General features: G+C 35.6%; 2 protein-coding genes and 2 long non-coding RNA genes across 4 annotated transcripts; 2 read left to right on the top strand and 2 right to left on the bottom strand.

Annotated features, from left to right (window-relative positions):
- Positions 1-3,818: 3,818 nt before the first annotated feature.
- Positions 3,819-5,059, top strand: LOC139431122 (uncharacterized). Its single transcript, XR_011641435.1, has 2 exons — positions 3,819-3,967; positions 4,631-5,059. It is a non-coding gene; the product is annotated as an uncharacterized lncRNA (long non-coding RNA).
- On the bottom strand, positions 4,006-5,613 carry LOC111421774 (uncharacterized). The gene is made up of 2 exons (XM_071198728.1): positions 5,082-5,613; positions 4,006-4,595 (listed from the first exon to the last, which is right to left on the bottom strand). Exons 1-2 carry the CDS (start codon positions 5,457-5,459, stop codon positions 4,080-4,082), a joined length of 894 nt encoding a protein of 297 aa, XP_071054829.1. The 5' UTR covers positions 5,460-5,613; the 3' UTR covers positions 4,006-4,079.
- Positions 5,614-5,652: 39 nt separating this feature from the next.
- LOC139431123 (uncharacterized) lies at positions 5,653-7,052 on the top strand. Its single transcript, XM_071198729.1, has 2 exons — positions 5,653-5,976; positions 6,463-7,052. The coding sequence occupies exons 1-2, from the start codon at positions 5,731-5,733 to the stop codon at positions 6,976-6,978; spliced, it is 762 nt and encodes a 253-aa protein (XP_071054830.1). The 5' UTR covers positions 5,653-5,730; the 3' UTR covers positions 6,979-7,052.
- Positions 5,999-7,239, bottom strand: LOC139431124 (uncharacterized). The gene is made up of 2 exons (XR_011641436.1): positions 7,091-7,239; positions 5,999-6,427 (listed from the first exon to the last, which is right to left on the bottom strand). It is a non-coding gene; the product is annotated as an uncharacterized lncRNA (long non-coding RNA).
- Positions 7,240-15,650: the final 8,411 nt, after the last annotated feature.

Here is a 15,650-nt window from a genome sequence, read left to right on the forward strand (position 1 = left end):
GGAAAGAGTAGTACGATATTGGAGCAGGAATAAATGATTTGTTTTGAATTCTTCCCAACACTCAGCTAACCTCTCTAATCGCGCTTGAACGATACCGACAGTTCTTTTTGGCAATGCTAATTTTTTAATATTCGTGATAGTACGCGAAATCGAACCGAATAAGTCATTTTGACGTTCGAATACAGATTCTGAGTCCTTTTCTCTATCACCGGACTTTGACATCGCAAATCAGAATAAATGGAAAAACACGGTAATATAGTCTTTATTATTAGAATGTGAATCAATAAGACACAAGACGCGCGCGGATTATTGTTCGAGTACAGTTGCAACGCTTTCAAAGAAATAATGAAGGAGATAAGAAATCCCAGAAACGTTAAGCACGACACGAACGATTAAAATTCGCGGTCCGAACAACTGAACTGTCTTGTGAATTGTTTAAAATTGTTTAATTATTAATATCACTATAAGTTCCCTTTTTAGAAGGGGGAAGTTAGCGTTTTAAATGGAAAAACCCGACCGAGCGAGACCTTTAATATGGCCGTCGAAGATCACGCTGTCTTTTAATTTTTATCGTGAAAAATTGACAAAATTCGATTTTCGATTCGATAGCGAGATGCATCCGGCTCGAAGGACCAAAATGTTTATTAATTTTGCGAATTATTCGTAATTGTTCTCTTATTAATTTTATAACTCACTGACCTTTAAATTCGGGACGGGTTTTTAACTTCCAAAACGCTTGAAGACTGGACAACAAGAGGATTTATTAAGAACAGGACATCGAATATATACCGTACAAACAGGTTTACAAATGGTCGAATTTCGAATATTTACAACAAATAACATGAAATATATACAACAAATAAGGTTTTATAATACATTTATGTACAACGCGGGTTGCGAGTTAAGGCAACGAAATAAAGAAATTAAAAAAAAAAAAGGTTGAAATGTAATTAAAATAATAATTAATATTATATATAAAAAAAATAAACGTAAAGTTCTGAACAAAGAAGCTTTCCAAAATATCAAGAAAAATTTCATTAATCAATTGCTCTTATTTAAACCCGATTTTACAATACCGTTTATTTTAAAGTGTGATGCTTCAAATTTTGCTATCGCCGGAGAACTGTTACAAGGCATAGAAGAGAAAGAAGTTCCTATACAATTTGTAGCAAGAATTTTAAAACCCTGCGAAATTAAATACTCCATAACGTCAAAAGAAATGTTAGCTATAATATATTCAATTACTAAACTTAGACATTTTCTACTAGGAAAAAAATTCACTATAGAAACAGACCATATAGCACTCATCAGTATTTTACAGGGGAGAATAGACAATAACCGTGTCTATCGATGGAGTTTATTATTAAATGAATACGATTTCGATATTGTTTATCGCCCTGGAAAAGAAATGATAATACCAGATATTCTAAGCCGAAAATTTGTTCATAAATCATCTACAGAAATCATAATTTTAAATAATCGTGGTTTTTGGTCCGAAAGAAAAATTAAAGAGATACAATCAAGTGAAAAAATAGACTCAATCATTAAAAGAATTAAAGAACAAGGAACATTTGAGGGATATTTTTTAGAAGACAATTTTTTAAAGAAGTTAGTAGGGAATAAGAAGTTATTTGTCATAACGAAAGAATACCTTTCTGAAATTTGTCTAAGGATACATCAAGAATTTAAACATATAGGGGGGGAGAAAAACATGGTTAATAATTAGAGAAGGATTTTACAGTAAAAACGATGATTAAATAAAGAGTTTAATCAAGAATTGTAAAGAATGTCAACTTTCAAAAGAAAGAAATTTTCACTATGAACCAGATTTTCAAAACATAATTCCGTCAGAAAAATTAGAAATTATCGCCATTGATTATCTCATTAATTTACCAAGAACGAGTAAAGGATATAAGAACGTTTTCGTCATTTACGACATCCTTACAAAATTCACAAAACTTATACCTACTCAAAAGTGTGATACGGAAACGTCAATTGAAGGAATACAACGATTTATAGATGAATATGGTAAACCTAAAAACATTCTTGCTGACAATGCCACATACTTCAATAACGAAAGATTTAGAAAATATTTTAATGACTCCGGAATCAAAATAATTTATTGTAGCATAAGACATCCACAAGGAAATCCAAGCGAAAGGGTAATAAAAGAAGTTGTAAAGTATTTAAGAATTATCCTAAACGAAAATCACAATATATGGTCAACCAAGCTAAAAATCATTGAAAAAATTTTAAATCATACACCAAATACGACACATTTAGAAGCACCAATTACTCTTATGACAGGTTTAAACCCACACCGTTTCTGGAAAAGTGAAGAAGATGACCAGATAGAAGAAAGACTAAGGAACATTAGAGAAAAATTGATTAAGAAAGCAGCTTATCGGAAAATACAACAAGAGAAAAGAAAACGAAAAGTTAGAGAATTTGATAATGATGATCTTGTTTTAATAAAAGCTAGAAAAGTTACAGATTTAAAGAGAAAGCAGGTAGCTAAATTAGTGAAACCATTCCAAGGCCCGTATAAAATAATTAATAAATTCAGAAATACTTATGAAATTTTCGATCATATAGAAAATATAAATAAAGGGAAATATCATGTATCATTGTTAGTGCCATTTTTTTTTGTGAATTAAATTAAGGAATTTCGTTAAATTAGTAATAAGTTAGTTTAAGTGCGTTAAATTTTGTAATGTCGTTTGTTAAGTTAGTTTTACATTTGAAAATTGAAAAACTTGTTTGTCACGTCCGTTCGAAATTTTTTCAATTTTAAAAACGAGAGGTAATGTGATAATTTTAACATTCTCTTAGTTCACCGAGAGAACTTAACCTAGCGTCTGTGAAGTTAGCACCTCATTTTTTTAAAACTTCAAATTTCTCTTGAGTTCCCATTGCACCCCATTGAGTTCTATAGTTCTCTACCATTTTTATTAAAAGTTCCGCAAAAATAGGCAAAAACATCGATATCGACTTTTTGGGGTGCTAAGTTCACAAAACGAGATCACAAAATTTGCAATAACTATTAAACGAATGCACGTATCTAAAAACTTTATTAAAATATCTTTTAGAACTCGTGAGGTGCTATTCAGAACTCCTGCCAGAACTCCCGGAACTTTTCAAAATTTTCACCCCTCCGGGACATTTACGAAATCTCAATTGTTACCACCCGCGAGCGTGAGGTGGTAAGAGGCCCCCGAGTATATTCTCGGAGAAGGGTATTCTCCTCGGGTCCACTCTTTATAGGAGCCTCGTAACGTGGTCAAGTGTGGCAAAAGACAAGGGGGAAAGGATCAAGCGGCGGATGTCAAAAATACAAAAGATCAATAAAAACTTTGAATTAATTAATGAGATACTTTAATTTAATTTCTTTTAAACACAAATCAAATAAACAAAAAAAAGAAAAACAGTAAATATTTCTATATCATACTCACATAACGGTTTTTGGGTTGATTGACACCTTTTTCTTCTGCTTTCTTCTCTTATATTTCTCTTTTAATTTTTTTAGTCTTTTTCCACTTTTCACTCCCACACTTTACCCATGCCTCTACTCTAAAGCTGCGTTCCCACGGAGCGTGAAAACGAACGTGTATCATGCTTTCGTGTATGTGCTGGAAGGACCCTACCAGTCGTGGAGCGTGGACCGTTCACACTGACTTTCGTATTAACGAAAACGTGATTCACTTGATCGCGGAAAGTCGACCATGAACGAGCTGCTTATCGAGACTTGTGCTGTGGTCAGTTCGGTTTTTGGTGCTATCTTAGCACAAAGAATAAATCGGTTGGCAAAATCGAAAGAAAACTTACGGTGACTTTGCGATATTTAGCCACAGGAGACTCTTTCAAAAGTTTGGAATTTTTATTTCGTGTTCCAAAAAACACAATTAGTAAATTCATACCCGAGACCTGCGAAGCTATCCACAACACGACACTTAGAGAATTTATACAAGTAAGTAAATTAAAGCACATTTTTTCTTATTTTACGTATTTTATTATAGTAGGTAAAGGTAACTAACAAATAAAGTATTTTTTGTATTTTTATTAGGACTACTTAGCTCGACTTATAACTTTGTAAAAAAAAATTCTTCAGAAAAACCACTCATGTTTGACTCTGTTCCACTTGTTAGGTCTGCTGACTGATTGGATGGAGTTGGTGGTGGGCACATTGCATTAATTATGAAAGAAGTAATTGTTTCTTGAAGTCTCATGGCGGTTGGAGGTCCAATACTACGTAACATTGACGCAACATATTTACCGAAATGATCATAGGTATCTTCTTTCGTAATTAGTGCAGCACGATTTGAAATATTTTCTAATTTTTCAATGGCACCAGACATGAAAGTTATTTGGGGGTCGAGCAAAGCTTTTTTGTTTGATGATGATGGCTGGGACACAGTCGAAGGCATTTGTCGTTTAACTGTTCTTCTGGGTGCCTCAGTTCCTGCTGTGATTTGTGGTGTGGATGACACTTTCTCGTTAAGATGGTCAACAGAACTTTGATGTTGAGATGGTGATTGTGACTCGTCCAGTTTTGACTGTTCCTGTTGAGATTCCTCAGTTGCCGTTGTTGGTAATAGCTACAGTAAAAACATTAATTAGTAATTTATTTCAGGTGCCGGCAACTTCAGATGAATGGAAAAACGTTGAATCTGGATTTAGGCAACGATGGAATTTCCCAGGATGTGTAGGAGCTTTGGACGGCAAACACATTGTAATACGTGCCCCTACCGCTACTGGATCCGATTATTACAATTACAAAAATAGTTTCAGTATTGTATTAATGGCTTTAGCCGACTCCGATTATTGCTTTCTGTATGTTGATGTTGGCGCTAAAGGAAGAGGTTCTGATGGAGGCATATTCCAAAACAGCTCGTTATACAAAGCTTTCGAAACAAACTACTTTGCAATGCCAAATGATTTTTTGATTGTTGGAGATGATGCGTTTCCCTTAAGTTTGGTGTTCTACTTTTGAAACACCTGTATATATTATTATGTAATCAAAGTACCAATGGGAAAATAAATGCGGTTTTTTGAACTAGAATATGATTTTTTATTACACTTACCAGATTTGATTGTGTGGGTCGTTGCTGAACGAATGGGCGAATGAAAGAGTTCATCAGCTCAAACCAGATAATTTTTGGCCTGTAAATGTCGTCAGTTCCGGCTTCAGACCGCTCACTGTCGGCTATTTTTTTCAATTCTTGACAATAGGAACTCCTTAAGTTTTTAAATTTTGATATTACGTCTTTTGATCCAAATCCTGGAATATTAAGCTCTTCCGAAATTCTTTTAGCTGCTGCCATTCTCATATCGCGGTTTCTATATTGTTCGCTAGTTGCATCATACAACACTTTTTCAACACTATATAATTCGAGAAATCGCAGAGTCTCATTGTCTTGTAATTTCACTACACGACTTTTGATTCCACTACTTGTTGCCATCTTGAACGGGTATACGCAAGCAAGCTCACGACAAAAATCAAACCAGTTTGATTCGAGGCGTGAGCACCACGCTTGCCTGTGACGTCAGCAGCTAACCCACGACACTGTGTTCACACGGGGCGTGTTGCTCGAAAGCGTGCCCCACGCTAGCGTATCACGCCCCGTGGGAACGCGGCTTAAAGCCTCCAATGAGACTCTGCGATTTCTCGAATTATATAGTGTTGAAAAAGTGTTGTATGATGCAACTAGCGAACAATATAGAAACCGCGATATGAGAATGGCAGCAGCTAAAAGAATTTCGGAAGAGCTTAATATTCCAGGATTTGGATCAAAAGACGTAATATCAAAATTTAAAAACTTAAGGAGTTCCTATTGTCAAGAATTGAAAAAAATAGCCGACAGTGAGCGGTCTGAAGCCGGAACTGACGACATTTACAGGCCAAAAATTATCTGGTTTGAGCTGATGAACTCTTTCATTCGCCCATTCGTTCAGCAACGACCCACACAATCAAATCTGGTAAGTGTAATAAAAAATCATATTCTAGTTCAAAAAACCGCATTTATTTTCCCATTGGTACTTTGATTACATAATAATATATACAGGTGTTTCAAAAGTAGAACACCAAACTTAAGGGAAACGCATCATCTCCAACAATCAAAAAATCATTTGGCATTGCAAAGTAGTTTGTTTCGAAAGCTTTGTATAACGAGCTGTTTTGGAATATGCCTCCATCAGAACCTCTTCCTTTAGCGCCAACATCAACATACAGAAAGCAATAATCGGAGTCGGCTAAAGCCATTAATACAATACTGAAACTATTTTTGTAATTGTAATAATCGGATCCAGTAGCGGTAGGGGCACGTATTACAATGTGTTTGCCGTCCAAAGCTCCTACACATCCTGGGAAATTCCATCGTTGCCTAAATCCAGATTCAACGTTTTTCCATTCATCTGAAGTTGCCGGCACCTGAAATAAATTACTAATTAATGTTTTTACTGTAGCTATTACCAACAACGGCAACTGAGGAATCTCAACAGGAACAGTCAAAACTGGACGAGTCACAATCACCATCTCAACATCAAAGTTCTGTTGACCATCTTAACGAGAAAGTGTCATCCACACCACAAATCACAGCAGGAACTGAGGCACCCAGAAGAACAGTTAAACGACAAATGCCTTCGACTGTGTCCCAGCCATCATCATCAAACAAAAAAGCTTTGCTCGACCCCCAAATAACTTTCATGTCTGGTGCCATTGAAAAATTAGAAAATATTTCAAATCGTGCTGCACTAATTACGAAAGAAGATACCTATGATCATTTCGGTAAATATGTTGCGTCAATGTTACGTAGTATTGGACCTCCAACCGCCATGAGACTTCAAGAAACAATTACTTCTTTCATAATTAATGCAATGTGCCCACCACCAACTCCATCCAATCAGTCAGCAGACCTAACAAGTGGAACAGAGTCAAACATGAGTGGTTTTTCTGAAGAATTTTTTTTTACAAAGTTATAAGTCGAGCTAAGTAGTCCTAATAAAAATACAAAAAATACTTTATTTGTTAGTTACCTTTACCTACTATAATAAAATACGTAAAATAAGAAAAAATGTGCTTTAATTTACTTACTTGTATAAATTCTCTAAGTGTCGTGTTGTGGATAGCTTCGCAGGTCTCGGGTATGAATTTACTAATTGTGTTTTTTGGAACACGAAATAAAAATTCCAAACTTTTGAAAGAGTCTCCTGTGGCTAAATATCGCAAAGTCACCGTAAGTTTTCTTTCGATTTTGCCAACCGATTTATTCTTTGTGCTAAGATAGCACCAAAAACCGAACTGACCACAGCACAAGTCTCGATAAGCAGCTCGTTCATGGTCGACTTTCCGCGATCAAGTGAATCACGTTTTCGTTAATACGAAAGTCAGTGTGAACGGTCCACGCTCCACGACTGGTAGGGTCCTTCCAGCACATACACGAAAGCATGATACACGTTCGTTTTCACGCTCCGTGGGAACGCAGCTTAACTCTCGACCACACTCTCTCTAACTTCTTCTTTCTCTCCTCTTTTCGCGAGTCCCTCATCCGTTGTCCCCACTCCCAAAATATTTCTGTACTTCCCCGAATTAAATATAGATATCTTTTCTGACTTGTTACATTACTCCCCCCTTTAATTAAGATGTTGGTTACGCATTACCAACAACTTATTTAAAAAAAACAGAAATATTTTGTATCGTCCAAGTGTCAATCAACAATTTTATCAAAAATCCAATACATAATTAAACATCAAAATAAACTTAACTCTATTACAAAAAGAAATTGAAATATTTTTTTTTTCTTATAAAGTACATATATGTTTATAAAACTAATGCTTTAAATACTCATCAACATGGTCATCAACACGTTATCAATACTCGTTTAAGTTTTTTTTTTTTTTTTTTACCCAAGCAATATATCTATTTAAGATTTTTTTAACTGATTTTTAACTGGCTGTGTCAACTACAGTTGGAACTTAATTTTCGCTTTTCTTCATGACATATACATATATATTGTTTTGTTTGTTTTTTTTTCTTTTTTCTTTTCTTTACTTCTTAATATATAATTATATTATTTAACTGTTATTTAGAGTTTTTTTATTAAAAGGACGTTTTAATCATTTAACTTTTATTTAAAATTATTATTTATTACATAAGATTTTATAAAAACGGAAGCGTAACTTGAACACCGCGTCGACGATTTGAGTACTTCGTGGAGTCGGAATTACAATTCTTCGATATCGAAGTACTCGCAGTTATTTATAACAATTAATTGCTGACACTTCATATTCGGCAATTACAGTTGTTAAGGGGAAGCTACATTTGGTAACTCCTCCCGTCTTAAAGTGAACCAAGGATTGGGAGAGCTTCTCTCCGGGACTTGGGTTACTGAGTTGTCGCTATCCTGGACTTTTTGCCCTTTTCTAAAACAAACTAACATAATGATTAAAATAATTATGGTCACGGTTCCAATGAGCGACGTCATCGAACTCCCTAGACTGAAAAGGTGGTTGGTTCTGAATTCTCGTAGTCTCTGGTCTAGTTCGGTGAGATTGGTTCTTGCATCATTCATTGTTGCCAATTGGAGATTCTTCATGTGGATGTTTTCCAGTTGCCAAGGTGATTTTTCTTCAGGTATGGTGGACAAATTTACAACGGCCAAATGGAATTGACGATCTGGTAAATTGTTGGTGGTGGTGCGTAAGATTTCTTTTCCCAGGTGGACGCTACAGTCTGGAGTAATTTGTATTAGAAGATTTCCTTCCAATGGACGAACTTCCTGACGATCTTCGCACACCGTTTCTCCTGTTGAGTTGGCTTGAAACAGTATCCATTCCGATTCGGTAGGATGTATACTTTCTTCCTGTAGTCGAGATGTTTTCTTATGAGTACACATTGATATGGGAAGGTGTCGCAATATTTCGTAAGCGCACATTGGTCGTTTGCTTGTATCTAAACTTGTAGCTTGGCATAGGTATTCTTCGCGTTGGAATTCTTTACATTTGGTACCGGTCGTAAAGTACTTATCTTTATTTTCTGCTAGGTACGGCTGGGGGATGTTGAGAATAAGATAATCGGATTGTTGTTTAATAGGCAATGGAATTAAAGGGCCGTCTAACGTTGTTATTCGGACCTCGGGTCTTGCCCAGGAGCATCTGAAACAATACCGTGTTTAAGATGTCTTGTATGGTATGTTTGTACTCCTCTCCTAGTTTGAACTTCTACTGTGCTATTATCATTTACTTTAATAATGGTGTATGATCCAAAGTAGGGTTTGACCATTTTATTACTTTTCGTTATATTTTCTACGTATACCTTTTCTCCAATTTTCCATGTTGAAACTCTTACTTGTTCTTGTTGTTTTTCTTGAGTTTTTAGTTTCCTGTTCTCGTCTTTTTTCTTTAAGCTTTCGTACATAATTGCCATTCGACTTTTATGTTTGTCTATAATATCTTGATACGTCGGGGGATCGTAAAATAGGTCGAGTGGATTTCTCGTTTTTGTATGGCCAAAAAGTGCTTCAAATGGAGTCATTCCTGTTGCGCTATTGATGGTGTTATTGTACGCAATTGTAGCAGATCGAATTTTCTTTTCTTTTGTTATACCGGGATCTTCATCAAGGCATCTCAGATGTTCTAGTAAGGTAGAATGGAATCTCTCTACATTAGCTTGACTTTCTGGGTTCTTTGCTGTACCGAAGTGCAAAGTGATTCGATGTAATACGGCCAATTCTTTTACTACTTGGTTGTTAAACTCTCATCCTTTGTCGAAACGAATTTCTCTCGGGATTCCGTAGTAATTAAAGTAGTCCAAAAATGCTTCGACAATATCTGTTGGATTTTTACTTTTGATTTTAATCGCATGTCCCAAACGTGTAAACGAGTCTACAATTGTTAGATATTTATTGTTTGCGAAAGAGAAAGTATCAACGAATAATTTTTCGAATGGGGCATCTGGAGTTTCAGTTATCGGTAATAATGGTACATCGGGTCTTCGATTGTATTTAGCCCTGTTACATATTTCACAGGCTTTAATAACCTTGGTGATTGTTTCCTCCATTTTCGACCACCAGTATTTCCGTTTGAGATGTTCTAAAGTTTCTTGTATACCACGATGGTTCGTCATTCCTTCGTGATACGTTGTTACTATTTCGATCTTCTTTGCTTCATCTGAAATAACTTCCGCTCGTCGTAGGCACCTGATTATTCGTGGTCCTCTATCTGATATTTCATTATTATAAACGTTACACATTTGTTGATAGAGCTTGTCGACAGACGTGTAAATATAAAATGTTTTATTTCCAGCCATGGAGTTTTTATATAAATTTAGAATGTGTTCGTATTGGTTTTCTGCTGGGATTCGTACCAAGTGTATGGTGTTATCTCCTCTTGTTTTGATTTTAATTTCTAATCCATTTCCCAAACTCTTTGTTATAATGAACTGCGTCTTTTTGTTGTCAATAATAGTATCCTGGATTTCAATCGATTTCTTTGGCTCTACTGTCTGTGTAGTATGAATAGTATTATTGTCAGAATTTTCTTTGTTTTCTTCTATCCGACGTGTTGATCTTAGTTGTCTGGTTGGTCTATCCGATATTTTTATTTCTTTTCGAGCAATTCCTTGTCCTGTAGCAAGGATAGCTGGAGGTGCAGGTGAGTCAATCAGTGCAATTGACATTTCGCTCGCTATTTCTAATAATTCTGTATCATCAAAATTTGGTAGAATGCTATCTAGATCGCTTTGTGTAATTACATTCAGATCGTTTAATGTAATTCTCGATAACGCATCTGCGTTCGTATTGGCTTTGCCCTTTTTATAAACGATGTCAAAATCGTACTCTTCCAACTTTATTCTCCAGCGCATTAGTTTGGAGTTGGGCTCTTTTAGCGACCAAAGCCACACTAACGGTCTATGATCCGTGAAGATGGTAAACTTCTTTCCGTACACATACGGTCTGAACTGTTTGACAGCATAAACTATCGCCAAAAGTTCTTTCTCCGTGGTCGTGTATCTCCTTTCTGTCTCCGAGAGTGTTCGAGACGTGTAACAAATAGGCTGATCTTTTCCAATTATGCCCTGTGAAAGAACGGCTCCAAGAGCGATATCTGACGCATCTGTTGTCACAATAAATTCTTTGGTAAAGTCTGGGTATCTTAGTATAGGATCATTAGTAAGTAATCCTTTACACTGTTCGAATGCGGCTATGTATGTTGAATCTTCGATGTTGATTTTAGCGTTTTTCTTTAGACAAGATGTAAACGGCTTGGTAATTTTGGCGAAATCTTTAATAAATTTACGGTAATATCTTAGTAGTCCGAGAAAACTTTTGATTTCGGTTTTTGTTTTCGGTATGGGGAATTGTATGATTGCTCTAATTTTCTCTGGGTTAGGTTTAACACCCTTGTCTGTTATAATATGTCCTAAATATTTAATTTCTTTCTTGAGAAATTCGCATTTTTGTAAGTTAATTTTAAAATTTGCTGAATTTAAACGGTCGAAGACTTTAATTAGTTTTTGTATATGCTCTTGCAGCGATGAAGAGTAAATAACGATATCATCGAGATATACCAGGCATGTGTCTTCTAGTAAACCACGTAAAACTTCGTCCATTAGACGCTGGAAGGTGGACGGGGCGTTTTTCAATCCGAAAGGCATTCTTTTAAATTCGAAATGGCCTTGTTCGGTACTGAACGCTGTTTTTTCTCTATCTTCCGGTTCCATTTCGACTTGGTGGTAGCCTGATGCCAAATCGAGAGAGGTGAAATAGTTTGCCCTGCCCAATTTATCTAATGTATCGGCAATGTTTGGAATTGGATATTTGTCTTCTATCATTCTTTCGTTTAGTCGTCGGAAGTCAACTACCATTCGATTTTTTATTCTTCCGTCTTTTTGGGTTGTTACAATATGGACAGGTGCGTTCCAAGGCGAAACGCTTTCTTTCACGATGTCTTGTCGTAGTAGTTCCATAGTTTGTTTTTTTATTTCCTTTTTTGTCTCGATTGGTTGACGATAATTTCGAACATAGATGGGTCTATTATCTTTTAGGTTAAGATGATGTTTTATTTTATGAGCAAAAGTTAATTGTTGTTCCTCTATATGGAATAAATGTTTGTATTTCGATAATAATGCTTGAAGAGCCTTCTTTTCTTCTAAATTTAGATGATCCAATTTCAAATTCTTTTCAACATTTTTTTCTTGAAGTGCCGCTAAATGGTTTTTATCTATAAAATTATAACCGATGTTTATTTCTTCTTCAATTTCGCTTACTGGTTGCACTTCTACCGGCGTCGGGTTCAAACGGATCGGGTTTCCATAATTGTTTGTAACAAAAATTTGCGTTTCATGGTTTTTTACTTCGACGAGTGCTTCCGGGGTAATGATCCCGGAAGCACTCGTCGAAGTAAAGTTGTCTGTATCATCTTTCATTACAGGAAACAAAGCTAAGCCATTTTCAATGTTAGTGACCTGAAAACTCATTAATGACTGCGAGTATGGTTTAATTGTTTGAGTATTGTCAATTTTGTAAGGAATTGTTGTATTATCTGTAACAATGATTTGTTTCTTTGTATCAAGCGAAGCTCCTAATTTTGTTAACAGATCGAAACCAAATAAACCATCAAAAGTACGTGAAAAATCAAAGCATACAAATAAATGATATTCCGGTGATTTAAAGATGTTAGGAAGCGGTGCGTAAACCGCGCTTCTTGTTTTTTCAACTCCGTGAGGTGTTCTTATATTAAATTCCTGACTATCGCATGCATAAACCGATTTAACTTCTTCATATAACTTCGAATTGATAAGAGAACATTCTGCTCCCTTATCTATAAGAAATCTTAAGCCTTCAAATTCGACGTAGGGTAGTAACGGATCTTGTGAATAGGCTTTGTTCGAAATCGTTACGTTAATTGCCCTTGAGACGTGTCCTGGGGAAAATCCTGCGTCTCAACGTCTTCTGTGTATTCGACGTTTTCATGGATATGTCGTTCCCCATAGTTATCGTCCGTTTGGTCATCATCAGGATATTGGACATAGATATTGGCTTCGGTTGTTTCTGATGGAAGCTCAATATTATTTGACATCCATTGTCTCTTTGGGGCTGGTCGGTTGATAGATGAGGCTGGACGTTTGTTACTATTGTCTATTTCCATCGGTGTTGGTCTAAATGGTCGTTGTTGAAATTGTGCCGGCGTTCTCACAAATGGTTGATTGTTTTCTTGTCTGGGATAAAACATTGGACGAGGTGGCAGTATTGCGGGTGGAATATATTTATTTGGCTGTCCATACTGTTGTGGCATAACCATGGGAGGTTTTTGCATCGAGTTTGGACGTTGAGCTACCATGGGATGTGGTCTGATAATGGTACGCATTGGCGATGCAATTGGCTACCTTGTATTAAAAAGAAAACGCTGTTTCTGGGTGTTATAGTTAGTAATTTCCAAGGCGTAACCTTCTGCTGTCTCAATATCGGTGGGCTGTCGTAATTTAACTTCTAAACCAATGTTGGGATTTATCAAGTCTAATCCAAATAGGTAAGTTCTCAGAGCTATCTGGTTGTATTGCTCTTGTTTGAGATTGCGGATCGCTACATTGTCTTCTTCCAAGTTAACCTTAGAAAGAAGAGTGTAAAGAGTTGATTTAATCTTATTAGAGTAGCTGGCTGTACTGTCTTCTTTTTGTGGAATCAAACTATTCAAATCATAAACAAGAACCTCTTCGGATCGTTTATCACCGAATGAATGAATTAGAATTTGTTTAAGTTCGGGCCAAGTGGTGGGTGTTTTATTTGCATCCACCGCCTCGCGTGCTTTGGCACGTAGTCTAATCAAATTCCTCGGCGGGTTCTACTTTTCTTCTTTCTTCTCGTATCCGGTAATAAAGAACTTGAAAGTTCACCACAAGTGTTCCGTAAGTCGGACCGATTTTAGGCACGATGCAAGATTTAATCACTCACGTTTACCGGATCCTACTGACTGCGCCAATTATATTATTTAACTGTTATTTAGAGTTTTTTTATTAAAAGGACGTTTTAATCATTTAACTTTTATTTAAAATTATAATTTATTACATAAGATTTTATAAAAACGGAAGCGTAACTTGAACACCGCGTCGACGATTTGAGTACTTCGTGGAGTCGGAATTACAATTCTTCGATATCGAAGTACTCGCAGTTATTTATAACAATTAATTGCTGACGCTTCATATTCGGCAATTACAGTTGTTAAGGGGCAGCTACATTTGGTAACTATATATGTTTTTTTTTTTTTTCTTTCGAAGTTTTGTGGTAATTTTTTCTTTTTCTGTCTTTACTTGCTAGATTGTATCGATTTCCATACGACATGCCCGATAACTAACAGCTTCATCCTTCGTAGTTGTTCTTTTAATCCATTCCAAGGAAAGGAAGGCATTTCCTTTTCATTTCCCAGCATTTTTTTTTTTTTTTTCGGAGAATTATTTTCATAAAATATATTGCGTTATTCAATATGCAAAGCTTTGTTTAAATAAAAACTTTTCGTTCATAAATTTAAAAAATTTTTAACAACTCAAAAAAAAAAACTATTCAAAACTTATTACCTCCACATGGTGATGAGTATCAAACTTTCTTAACTTTCTCTTAATGAATTATTATTTTTTTTCCTTTTTCATAACAATAACTTCTTAACCTAATTACAGACAATAAGAGTGTCTTTGTGTTACAAACTCGTAACGACATATTTAATCGAAAATTCATGGCGTCTCTTGTACAACATGAATTTCCGGGTACATCACTTTACTGCTCAGGGGTGCTGTAGGTTGAACAGAATGACCATCTTGTACTCGTGCAGAATCTTCCTGGTTCTCTGGATCTGATACTTTGTGATTATAACTTCGATGTAAAAACCATGAGTTAAAGTCGTCCAAAAACTGGCAATAATCGAAAATCCGCATCCCAGAGCCTGGTATAAAACAAAACCATTTAAAATTACTGAACAAATATATTTTAGGATGATAAATGCTATGTATATTCCCATGAATCCTGACATAAAAATCCCAATATCGGTAAACCAACCCCAAGCATAACTTTTAATTTCTTTTGAACTAAATAACTTTGTTGTGTCGTACTGGTTTGAATCATCAGTTCTACCTGCAACCCGATTGACTAAAAATGAGGTAATTGCATCACGCTCGGATCCAAACAGAAAATTATGTTGAATCTTATCAATTTCATTTTGAGTATACAATCCTTCACTTCCCAAATTTCGAATAGGACTAAATTTTATATTATTTTCATCGTTAATTTCTAAAGAAGCTGGAGAACTATACACTGTAGGATATGGACTAAATCCTACCCATCGGTTCTCTATGTAAAATAGTGAAGGAGCTACCGGAGAGCACATTATCTCTTCGGCATGCTCTTGCACTACATGTGTGATTAGAGCCATAAATAATGACTCATTGTTATTAACCAGTATCGGCAATTCATTATAGCATTTATCAACCCTTCGCACTTCTGCGATTTTTGGTTCACATTTAATGATGTATAAAACTTCCCCTAAAACCCTTCCCATATACCCAAGAGAAGTCTTGAAAATACTGGCAATAGCATTTGTATTTAAAGGTGCCATCAACAATCTAGCCAATATAGATGTCTAAATTTGATATCAAGTTCCTCACGTTT

The sequence above is a fragment of the Onthophagus taurus genome, chromosome 8 (genome assembly GCF_036711975.1).
Source record: "Onthophagus taurus isolate NC chromosome 8, IU_Otau_3.0, whole genome shotgun sequence".
In the NCBI taxonomy this organism is placed as follows: Eukaryota; Metazoa; Arthropoda; class Insecta; order Coleoptera; family Scarabaeidae; genus Onthophagus; species Onthophagus taurus.